At 34.7% G+C, this 12,902-nt stretch overlaps 1 protein-coding gene across 1 annotated transcript in view; it reads right to left on the bottom strand.

The window, feature by feature from the left end:
• NDUFAF2 (NADH dehydrogenase (ubiquinone) complex I, assembly factor 2) overlaps nucleotides 1-12,902 on the bottom strand; it is a 245,100-nt gene that overhangs the window by 56,327 nt on the left and 175,871 nt on the right. The window contains exon 3 of the mRNA XM_011992123.1: nucleotides 10,387-10,427. Coding sequence (XP_011847513.1) covers nucleotides 10,387-10,427 — 41 coding nt within the window. The remainder of the gene's footprint in view (nucleotides 1-10,386; nucleotides 10,428-12,902) is intronic.

Here is a 12,902-nt window from a genome sequence, read left to right as displayed (position 1 = left end):
AAAAAAAAAAGAAAAGAAAAAAAAGAAGAAGAAGAAGAAAAGAAAACTATAGGCCAGTATCCCTGATGAACACTGATGCAAAAATCCTCAACAAAATACTAGCAAACCAAATTCAACAACATATTAAAAAGATCATTCATCATGACTAAGTAGGATTTATCCTAGGGAGGCAAGGATGTTCAACATATGCAAATCATATCAACAGAATAATGACAAAAACTCTATGATCATTCAATTGCTGAGAAAATTCAATATCCCTTCATGATAAAAACCTTTAACACACTGGGTATAGAAGGAACATACGTCAACACAATAAAAGCCATACACAACAGATCCACAGCTAGTATCATATTTGCATTAGTTCATTTTCACACTGCTATAAAGAAATATTTGAGACCAGGTAATTTATTAAAAGAAGAGGTTTAATTGACTCACAGTTCTGCACGGCTGGGGTGCCTCAGGAAACTTACAATTACAGTGGAAGGGGAAGAGGCATGTCTTACATGGTGGCAGGCGAGAGAGGGTGTGTGTGAGCACAGGAAAAATTACTACTTATAAAACCATTAGATCTCATGAGAATTTACTCACTATCATGAGAACAGCATGGGGAAAACAACCCCCATAATCCAATTATTTCCTACTAGGTCTTTTCCTAAACACCTGGGGATTACAATTCAAGATGAGATATGGGTGAGGACACAAAGCCTAACCATACTGAATAGAGAAACACTGAAAGCCTTTCTTCTAAGATCTAAAACATGACAAGAATTCCCACTTTTACTATTGTTATTCAATATAATATTGGAAGTCCTAGTTAGAGCAATCAGACAATAGAAAGAAATGAAGGTCATCCAAACTGAAAAGGAAGAAGTCAAACTATCCTTGTTTGTAGGCAACATAATCTTATATTTGGAAAAACCTAAAGGCTTCACCAAAAAACTATTAGAACTGATAAACAAATTCAGTAAAGTTGCAGGACACACAATCAACATACAAAATCAATAGCATTTCTATATGCCACCAGCAAACAATCTGAAAAAGAAATCAGGAAAGAAATCCCACTTACAATAGCGACAAATAAAACTAGAAGCCTAGGATTTAACTTAACTAAATAAGTGAAAGACCTATATAATGAAAACTATATAACATTGATGCAAGAAAATGAAGAAGACACTGGCAAAAGGGAAGGATATTACATGTTCATGAATTGGAAGAATAAATATTGTTAAAAATGTCCATATTACCCAAAGCAATCTACAGATTCAATGCAATCTGTATCAAAATACCAATGACATTCTTCACAGAAATAGAAAAAACAATCCTAAAATTATTATGGAACCATAAAAGACCCAGAATTGCTAAAGCTATCCTGAGCACAAAGAACAAAACTGGGGGAATCACATTACCTGGCATACGTTACACTATACAGTGATAGTAACCAAAACAGTATGGTACTGGCATAAAAACAGACACATAGGCCAATGGAATAGATTAGAGAATCCAGAAACAAATCCACACATCTACAGTGAACTCAATTTCAACAAAGGTATCAAGAACATACATTAGGGAAAGAACAGTCTCTTCAATAAACGGTGCTGGGAAAACTGGATATCCATATGTGGAGGAATGAAATGAGGCCCCCATCTCTCACCATAAACAGCAATCAAACCAAAATGAAGACTTTAAGACCTCAAACTATGAAATTTCTAAAGGAAAACATTCGGGAAACTCTCTAGGACACTGTATTGAGCAAAGATTTCTTGAGAAATACCCCACAAGCATAGGCAACCAAAGCAAAAATGGACAAATGGGGTCACATCAAGTTAAAAAGCTTCTGTACAGCAAAAGGAACAATCAACAAAGTGAAGGGACAACCCACAGACTGGGAGAACATATTTGCAAACTACCCATATGATAAGGGATTAATAACCAGAATATATAAGGAACTCAAACAACTCAATAGGAAAAATCTAATGAACAGATTAAAACGTGAGCAAAAGATCTGGAGAGACATTTTCCAAAAGAAGACATGCAAATGGCAAACAGGTATATGAAAAGGTGCTCAACATCACTAATCATCATAGAAATGCAAACCAAAACTACAATGAGCTATCGTGTCACCCCAGTTAAAATGGCTTCTATCAAGAAGATGGGCAATAACAAATGCTGGTGAAAATGTGGAGAAAAGGGAACCCTTGTACACTTTTGGTGGCAATGTAAATTAGTACAACCACCATGGAGAAGAGTTTGGAGGTTCCTGAAAAAACTAAAAATGGAACTACCATATGATCTAGCAATTCTACTGCTAGGCATATATATATGTGTATATGTGTATATGTATATATATATTTATCCAAAGGAGAGGAAATCAGAATATTAAAGAGATATCTGTACTCCCATGTTTACTGCAGCACTGTTCACAATAGTGAAGACTTGGAAGCAACCTAAATGTGCACCAACAGATGAACTGATAAAGAAAATGTGGCATATACACACAGTGAAGTGCTATTTAGCCAAAAAGAAGAATGAGATCCTGTCATTTGCAACAACATGGATAGCACTAAAGGTCATTATTTTAAGTGAAATAAGGCAGGCACAGAAAGATAAACTTCACATGTTCTTACTCATTTGTGGGAGCTAAAAATTAAAACAGTTGAACTCATGGAAATAGAGAGTAGAAGGATGATTGCCAGAAGTCTGGGTGTTACAGGGAGTGGGAATGGTTAATGGACACAAAAATATAATTAGATAGAATGAATAAAATCTAGTATTTGATAGTACAACAGAGTGACTACAGTCAACAATAATTTATTGTATATTTCAAATAACTAAAAGAGTATAGTTAGATTGTTTGTAATACAAGGAAAGGATAAATGCTTGAGGTGATAGATAACCCATTTACCTTGATGTGATTATTATGCATTGTATGCCTGCATCAAAATATCTCAAGAACCCTCTAAGTATACAACTACTAAGTACCCACAAAATCAAAAATTAAAAAGAGAATACTATGTGAATAATGTTTAATCCTCAGTGCATCATAGAAAGAAGCACACATAATATGAATCTGCCCTACTTAGTACTTCTGACCATCTAGTTAACGTGGTATCCATCAGATCTGTCTACTAGAAAGGTCCCTTTTTCCCCTTTGTAATTGATAAGTAATCTGTAGGGAAATGCCTTTAGACCATGTCAACAGCCTGCTCCCTAACAGAGTTTGACTCAATGATTTTAGTATCGGCTGATAATTTTTTCCCAATTATCACTTGGATAGTGGTGATTTTCCAACTCTATTATTTCTTCTACATTTATTGATTAGCATCTAATTGCTTCTTAAATAGATTTTTAACTAGGTAATTGTTTTTAGTGTGAGCTTAAATTTCACTTTCAGAGTTTTCTGGCACTGCCAGTTACTGAGTATTCTGTGGTTCTGTGGTTTAAATGGGGTTACTTCTCAGGTTTCTCCTTTGCCAGATTAGGATTCATTCTTCTCAGTTTTGCTAAATCCATTACCACTTGTCCATCTGCTTTCTGGCCTCCAAAACATTATTGCTGGTTTGCATGCTTACATTTCTTTGACCTTGTGGGTTTACGCCTTTTAAAATAAATTCCTTCACTACCATTTTCATTAGACTTGAGAGTTAACTTATGTGTTTGACCCACCGCCGTTACTTGAAAGCCCTTTATGCTTTCCTTGCTTTCAAACTTTATGTAAATGGTATATTGTATGAAATCTTCTGTAGGTTTTTTTTTTTTTTTTTTTGCTCAGTATCATTGCCTCTAAGATTTATCCATGTTAAAACATACAGCTCTAGTTCATTCTTTTTTAAGTAGTTTTTTTTTTTTGCATTCATTTTAATGAATGATGTTAAACAGGTATGAACACACTGCAATTTTCTCATTCATTTCCACTATATTACTAAAAGTGATATTGTGAAGTTTGGGGTGGGGAGTGGGAGGTCCATTTTACCATAAAAATATATATAAACTCTTTGCAATTTAAGTCAACAGGAAGTAGGATTCTATACATAAAATGGCAATTTTAAGACATTTTAATTCTGTAACTTATAAAATGAACCTAGTAATACTGGGCACAGATAACTCACTCTATGAATGCCAGTTATTTGGAGACAACACTGAAATGGGCCTGAAAAATTCGGAAATAAAATTCCTCTCTCAATGTTTAACTATAAGATCAACACATTATAAGCCACAGCAGAAATATGAAAAGGATAAAACAAAAAATAGCTGCAGGGCCAGTAACATCTGACCAGAGTATAACTACTTTCATAGCAAAGGAAATATGTCAACCAGAACAGAGAAGCAAAGAAAAAAATAGAATCATAGAGACAAATGCTGGCAATCCATAGTAACACTGTCCATGGGAATAGAAGACTTAACCAGCACCTGGTAATTTTTCTATTCCAATTCGTAAGGCTATTTCTAATACAGGGATAGAATTGAAAATTGTAGCTAATTCTCTTTAAATATTTCTATTGCTGGGGGTCAGACTATCCTTGTTATAAGGTGGATGCAACATGAAATTTTAAGCCTGAGGCAATTAAACATTTATTTTACTTAACTCCTCTTATTCTAATGTCATATTTTCCAAGCAGTCTCCTGGTTTTTTTTTTTGTTTTTTGTTGTGTTTTGTTTTGTTTTTTACTGTGCCAATTTCATTTCTTACTGTAAATTAATACATGGGAATTGGCCACCATCTCAAATTCACATGCATTTTAGTCATTGTGATGTCCTTTAGGGCCAAGCAACCTTAGACATGAACAAAAGTGAGTCTTTGGAGCCCCCAGCCTAGATTTGAGAATATGGTCAAGTAAACAAGATACTATGATGTGTTGTCCTATCCAGCCATCCCATCCTTTTTTTAGACCACAGCAGCACCATCTCCAACTCCATTCTCTATTGATTTCTAGAATCTCCTCTTTCTCTTTTATGGAGCGTGTATATTAAAAACGAAGTAGGCAGAGCTCTAATATTGTAACTTTTTTCTACTGCCTGTAAACCTATACTAAATCATATATTTTGTAAAAAATTGGTAATAAATGTAACCACTTGTTCAAAGAAAAAACTTTACTCTGTTCCTATTTTGTTAGTATATATAAAAAAGAAGCAATATTTCAAAGTATTTGCTATAAGTGGCTTCTAACGGAATAGAGTTAGGACTAGAAAAAGTCCACCTCATTAGCTCTGTGAAATGTGAATTCACCTTATACAGCACTGAAGAACATGTGCTGAACTATTACCAGATGCTCCTCAACTTATGATGGGATTATGTCCATATAAACCCATCACAAAATTGAAAATATCTTAAGTCAAAATGCGTTTGATACCCTTAACCTACCAAATATTATAGCTCAGCCTAACCTATCTTAAACGTGCTCAGAACACTTACATTGCTTACAGTTGGGCAAAATTATCTAACACAAAGCCTATTTAATAATAAAGTGTTAAATATCTCATGTAATTTATTGAATACTATATTGAAAGTAAACAACAGAATGGCTGTATGGGTACTCAGAAGTATAGTTTCTACTGAATGCATATTGCTTTTTCACCATCGTGAAGTTAAAAAATCCTAAGCTGAACTATCCTAAATAAGGGACTGCCTGCATTGGTAACCTGCAGTTAAATGTGAATTCCTATGAACAAAATATAGACAACGATCAACTTGGAAATATGTTTACTTTCACAACATTATTTTCTAGTGGGCTGATAGAAATTCAAACCCATCTTACAGAAACCATGTAATTACATAGTATTGTGATTTTTAAGTCTATAATGGCCAATCAAACCAATAATGAATCAGGCTCTGTGTTACGTGCTTATGACACACAAATGAGTAAGTTATAATCCCTGTGCCAAACAGCTAATAGTTAGAAATATGGACAAATAAAACACATAATTTTAATAGTGAATTTAAAGGGTTGTACAGGAGTACACAGCAGTGTAGTTACACCAAGAAAGTAGTGATTAGCTCTATCAGTTAAGAAGTTGAGGAGAAAAAAAGTTGAGGAAAACAACCGAGGACTTAAAAGGGCATTTTAAAAGGAATTAAACATAAGCAAGAGTATGCCAGTTGATGGGAGAAGGAGAAGACATTAAATTTACGAAAGAGCAGGGAGTTCCTTGAAGAGTAGGGTAGATAGAACAAGCCTAAGGAGGCAAAGCCAGAAAGTTGAGCTGGACCCAAATCAGGAAGCCTTGCATAGTATGCCAAGGAGTTAGACCTACTGTTGGCCAGAGCTCCCAGAAAGTGTGACTAAAAAATGATCCCTTCAGTTTTCAATGTGGCCAGGAGAATTACTGTTTGATCATAGGGTAGGTATATGTTTGATTTTATAACAAACTGTCAGTTTTCAAACGAGATTGTATCATTTTCACCCCAACCAGCACTGTACAAAAGTTGTGGGTGCTCCAGTGATGGTGTTGCCAATCTTTTAAATTTAAGCCATTTTAATGGGTGTGTAATGGTATGTCATTGTGGTTCCACTGATTACTAGTGTTGTTAAGTATATTTTCATATACCTAAAATGTATCTTACAGAGTGCCTGTTCAAGATTTCTGCCCAATATTTATTAGCTTCTTTTTTATAACACTGAGTTGAGGTGTTCTTTGTATAGCCTGGAAACAATTCCTTTGTCAGATATATGTACTATGATTATTTTCTCTTAGTCTTTTGATTTCCTAATGTTCTCTTATAACTAGTATTACAATTTAATTCTGATTAAATCTGATTAATCTCTATTTTTCCTTTACAGATTGTTCTGTCTCCTGTCTACCTCAAAACTGCAAAGATATTCCATTGTTTTTTTCTTCTAGAAGCACAATAGTTTGGCTTTTACATCTAGTCTATGATCCACCTTAAATTATTATTTGTGTATGATGTGAGGTAGGGATCATTTTTTTCCCTATATGGATATTAAGTTATTCCAGAATCATTTGCTAAAAAGACTTTCCATTCCTAATTGTATTGTTTTGATGTCATCGTTAAAAACCAACTGGTTGAACAGCATCTACTTTTTGGACTTTTGTTCTTTTCCATTGATTTATTTATCCAGTATCCTAATGCCAGTATCATACTGTCTTGATAACTATAGTTTTAAAGTAATTCTTAAAGTCAGACAGTATTAGTTCTTTAATTTTCATCTCCTTTTTCATGGCTGCTTTCAGCTATTCTAGGTCTTTTACATTTCCAAATACATTTTCAAATCAGCATGTTGATTTCTACCAGAAAGTCTGATGTGGTTTTAACTGGATATTTATTTTATTAAATCTATAAATCAGTGGTTCACAAAATGTGGGCTATGAACCATCCGCATCAGCATTATCCAGGAACATGTTATAAATGCAAATATTCACACCTACCCCAAAACCAGTGGATCAAAAACTCTAAAGCTTGGGGTCCAGCAATCCGTGTTTTAACAAGTCTTTCAGGTGATGCAGATGCAAAATAAAAGCATAAGAACTACTGTGGATCAGTTTGGGAAGAATGAATACATTAGCAATATTGTACATTCCAATCCATGAACAGATACTTCTCCCCATTTATTTTGGTCTTATTTAATTTATCTTACTAACATTTTGTAGTTTTGAGTACACAGATCTTGCACATGTTTTAATAGTATTCTAATACATAGAATACTAAATTCCATAGTATTCTATGTTTTCTAATACTGTTGTAAATGGCATTCTAATGGCTGCTGGCTAATCTTTAGCCATAATATATACGAGATATGGAAGGAAGTTTATTTGGAGTTGGGTATTCACTAAAAGATCTGAAAAAAAAAAATTAGTTTCTGGATCCAGCTGTCAATTTGGAAGGAAGATAGTGGACAGGGGAACATGATGAAGTGCACCAGGAACATAAGATCAGCAAAATCTAAACAGTGGCAAACTCTACAGGCCAACTAGGTTGGGTTTTTTAACACATAAATTTGTAAGGAAGTAAAAGGGATGGAAGAGGATAGACTGAAAGATTTAAAACAAATATGAAGTTTTTACAAAATGGACAGGTCTAAACTATAATGTATATTTCAGTGAAAAAACTATTTAAAATGAGAGGAAATGATTACTATAAAAGTTGGGTTAAGGTTTGCTTTTGTCAGGAGAGAGAAGTTGTGATTAGGATGGGATAAATGGGGCTGAAGTAGATGGCAAAGTTCTATTTCTTGACCTGGGTGGAATTTGCCTTATAATTTCACAGCTTAATAACTAAATAAGCTATTTTTTTTGTTATGGTTTATAAATATATGTTTTACTTTACATTAAGAAATTTTTTTTCCTCTTAATATGATGTATCTAGAATTTGGACTTGAAGAGTGTAAAAGTTACAGTTGTAAGAACTGTGTTTGATAAAAACTAAAGTGTGCCTAATGAAGTGGTTGTTCACTTGAGGCAGGGATACTAGTGTGGATAAAGTCAAAGAACTGGGCAGCTAAAATTTGGGAAGGCATTGAAAGGAGAAGACCATATGGCAGATTCTAATCTCAGCCATCAGTATGGTAGACTGTCTTGGATGTTGGCAAACAAAATGATGGTCAGGTACAGAGAAATATACATGGCTTACAAAGGTCCTCCACTCTCTTGGGCCCACAAACAGAGACTATTTGGGGAAGCAAGAAGCAGTTGAACTCTCTTTCTGTGGGGCATGGGGAAGTGAGCACAACTTACTTCAAGGAAAAAAAGGAACTCACTATCTTGCAGGCACAGACAGATTTCAGTTGAGGTTATGTGGTAGAGAAAGTTCCCAGGAAAATATTAATCATGAATGGTAATTTGCTAACAAAGAAACAGAAATTCCTGAAACACAATGGAAAGGGCCAAGAGGAAGGAAGACAGAGAGAGAGAGAGACAGTGTGTGTGTGTGTGTGTGTGTGTGTGTATTAGGGAGGGTACAAAGCAGCATAAAGAACAATGTGATTAACAGTACACTAAAAGGGAGGCAACAAAAGAGGGCTCATTTTGGATAATCAAAATTAACAAGAGTGAGCTCAGGGATGGAAGGACTTGGTGTGTTCTGGCTAGAGATTGTTTGAGGTGCTGAAATTACCTAAAATTTACAGACGTCGTGCCTGAGGCCCAACTATTGCAATTGCCTCCATTAATCACTTTGCACATTAATATTTCTATGAAGAAGGCTTTCAAAGTTCTGAGGATGGAGGAAGCAAGTGATAACAGTAGCTCTTATTATGACCAAGAGAAGGAGAAACAGAAAGCTCTTCAATCCATCCTTCACTGTAAACTATTGGGCATACTTCTGAATCCTGGATCACATTGCCTTTTATTTTTTTCCCCCAAAACAGCTTTTATTCCAAATTTTATCAGTGTTGGAAAGAAGGGTCTGAGAAAAGCAGGCCAAGGCAGAAGCAATATACAAAGCTAGAAACGGGTCAAGAGATGTACTCAGTCAGACGCTGGCCGAATGAACATTGATGGGTTCAGTATATGACAAATGTATGGAGCAAGTAAAGATAAGCATGCCAGTTGAGGCATCATCATGATTCTGCTCTAGAGCACTCCACCTCCCAACAAATGGGGACTGAGTATTGGAGCCCATTTATGTTGTCATCAGGGTTTGTAGTAGTGAGGAAATAGGCAACAGAAAAGAGGAGGGAAGTCCTAAATAGTAGAAGAAAGGGAATGCCCCTAGAAAAATAGTAAACAAAGCAGTATACTAATGCATTTAGAGACTCTCCTTTTATGAAATTACTTCTTATAAAATAACTTTAGAGATCTTTATGTATTTTTAAAATTAAAATTATAAAATAATTTTTATAAAATAATCTATATAAAAATTATGTTGTAAAACACATATACCATAGCATTTCTATGTTTTTTTATTGTTTACCACTGACTACCCATTTTTAAGTTTTAAATAAAAATTCAACTAATAATTACTGTTATAAAATACTTGCTAATTCTGTGTTTCTTTGGATACTTGATGGATTTAAATATATAATATTAAGGGAAACATAAGAGCATGATTTGGATAGGTCAAAGAGATTCAGTGTTTCTCAAACTTTTCCACAAAAGTTTGAGTATTGGCACAGAGAACTCCCAGGACCCAGGGGAAATGACCTGGTGCAAGCTGCTCCAAGTCCAGACTTTCTAAAAAGTGTTTTAAATTTTTATTTTTCCACTTTAATATTTATACAAATTTTGTTATATTCCATAATATGAGCATTTATTTTATCATATATTATTTTATTAATAATATAGGTTTATATATTAATTTATTATAAAATGTTTTAAGTTATTTTCTATGGAATAAAATCAACACTTTGGGAAAATACATCATAGTTTTTCTGAAGTTTCATATATCCTTGGGAATATATACTCCTAAATTATATCTTCCTTGTGTAGTCTTACCTCCATAGTAGGTGGAGTCTTTCTTGTTCTTCTAATCCAAGCTAGAAAGAAAAATAATATTTAAATGTCAGTTTCCCATAATTTGTCCAAACATTTTAATCATTCATCCATAAAACAAATTTTTTTGAGTACGTACTCTATATTATTTTAGGTACCAGAGATACAGCAGGGAATAAAACAGATTAAGTCCCTTCTCTACTGTAGCACATGTACTACTGAAGGGGTTACAGAAAATAAACACACAAACATATGTTTGGTGGTGATATGTGTCACGATGAGAATATAATAGTGTAGAGAAGATAAAGAGGGGACCATTTCATATCTTTAAAATCATACCTCCTAATTATCTAAATTCAACTAGGTATATTTATGGCATGCAAGCCAAACCAAAATACAGCAAACTTCAAGGCAATATCAAAATTATATTATTCTGGAAATTTGAACTAGTTATTGTTCAATTTATAAAGGAAGGGACTTAGAAAAGTTTTCATTTATAGAGATTTCTTTTCTGATTTGCTCCAGCAGCTACTCAATGGTTGAAAAATATCATCAGGCCTTAGCTCTAACACTTGGGAGATGGGCTGCAGAGATAGAGCCCACATTTGTTAAGTGGCTGTTGGGAACTGGGTACTGTGCTGGATGCTTTGCAGCAATGGGAAGGGAGTGGGGCAGCGGCCTCTAGGGAAGTTATCAGAATCACATGGAAGACAGTATAGTATAGTGCTTATGAGAACGATTCTAAAGTCAGATTTTCTGGATTTAAATCCCAGCTTCATCACTTACTGTCAATGTCACCTGAAGCAAGTTATTTAATTTTGTAAGCATCAGGCTTCCCATCTATAAAATGGAAATTATAAAAGTATCTACACTTCAGGGTTGTTGTGAAAATTATATGAGATAATGTATATAAATGCTTACCTTGAAGCCTGGCACATAAATCTAAGTTATTAATATAAGTATTATTATTCAATAAACCTTTTAAAAATAAGACTCAAAAAAACAAAAGATCAATAATATCTGCTTAGCCTACAATGTTATATAGGAGATTGTGAGAAAATATACTATAGGGAATATGATCTTGAAGGCCATTGTTTTATCATTTTAGTTGATTTACTCTTCACTACAAAATTGAAGAAATAGAAACAAAATGACTTCCCCAAGTTTATACATTAAATAGTAATGGTTGTATTTGAATTCAGATCTGACACTGTCTCTGGCTCTAAAAACCATCCATGCTCAACTAAGCAGTCTTTCAAAAGTTTGTGAACAACATGCAAAGAACATTAAACCAGAAAGAGGAAGCCAGGCTAAGTGTGACCCTAACTACATGTTAGAAAAATAAGAACTATTGATCCCAGTTTAGAGATTTGGAAACTGAGGCCCAGAGAGATTAAGAAACTTTCCTAATGCCATATAATTAGCGACTGGGAAATAAACCCTGGTTGAACTGGCTCTAAAGTCTTAGCTTTATCCATCTACCGCCACTCTCTCGTGACTATCTCTAACAGCTGGCCTTATTCATCTAGGCACAGACTGTCAGTGACTTACAACAGTTTGACTTAGGATTTTCAACATTATCATGGTGTGAAACCATTCTGTTTTTCATTTCAGTACTTATTCAATGAATTACATAAGTTATTCAAAACTTTATTATAAAATAAGCTTTGTGTTAGATGATTTTGCCCAACTATAGGTTAATGTAAGTGTTCTGAACACATTTAAAGTAGGCTAGGCTAAGCTATGATGTTCAGTAGTCTAGGTGTATTAAATGCATTTTCTACATGATGATATTTTCAACATATGATAGGCTTATTGGGACATAACCTCATCGTAAACCAAGGATCATCTGTAATAGCACCAGGACCTGTCTTCATAAAAAGCCCAGCACTGAATGGCTTGTGGGGGTGGAAACAGCAACATTCACCTGCAGGCTTGGGATCAGTCATTTCCCCCTGCTCTATTGTCTCTTGCACTTATCCCTCACATGTATCTCCAATACAGTTCCAGTGTTCTCCATTCTCTACTACCATTTCTGAACTTCTATCCTTGTTATTCTTTCTGCATTCTCTTTCTTTCTTTTCTCTTTCTTTCTTTTCTTTTCTTTCTTTTCCTTCTTTCTTTCTTTCCTTCTTTCTTTCTTTCTTTCGACAGTCTCGCTCTGTTACCCAGGCTGTAGTGCAGTGGCGTGATCTCAGGTCACTGCAACTTCTGTCTCCCAGATTCAAGTGATTCTCCGGCCTCAGTCTCCCAAGTAGCTGAGATTACAAGTGCTCGCCACCATGCCCAGCTAATTTTTGTATTTTTTGTAGAGATGGTGTTTCACCATGTTGGCCACACTGGTCTTGAACTCCTGACCTTCAGTGATCTGCCCACCTTGGCCTCCCAAAGTGCTGGAATTATAGGCGTGAGCCATTGCACCCAGCCTGCATTCTGTTTCTATTAGTTTCTACTCCTATTTGGCCTATTTCTAGCCAAAACTTGTACAGATTTCTTTTATGCTTTTTTTTTTTTTTTTT

Source organism: Mandrillus leucophaeus, unplaced genomic scaffold, assembly GCF_000951045.1.
Source record: "Mandrillus leucophaeus isolate KB7577 unplaced genomic scaffold, Mleu.le_1.0 Scaffold403, whole genome shotgun sequence".
NCBI lineage: Eukaryota > Metazoa > Chordata > Mammalia > Primates > Cercopithecidae > Mandrillus > Mandrillus leucophaeus.
The sequence above is the reverse complement of the archived record's forward strand: the minus strand, read 5'-3'. Positions and strand labels throughout refer to the sequence as shown.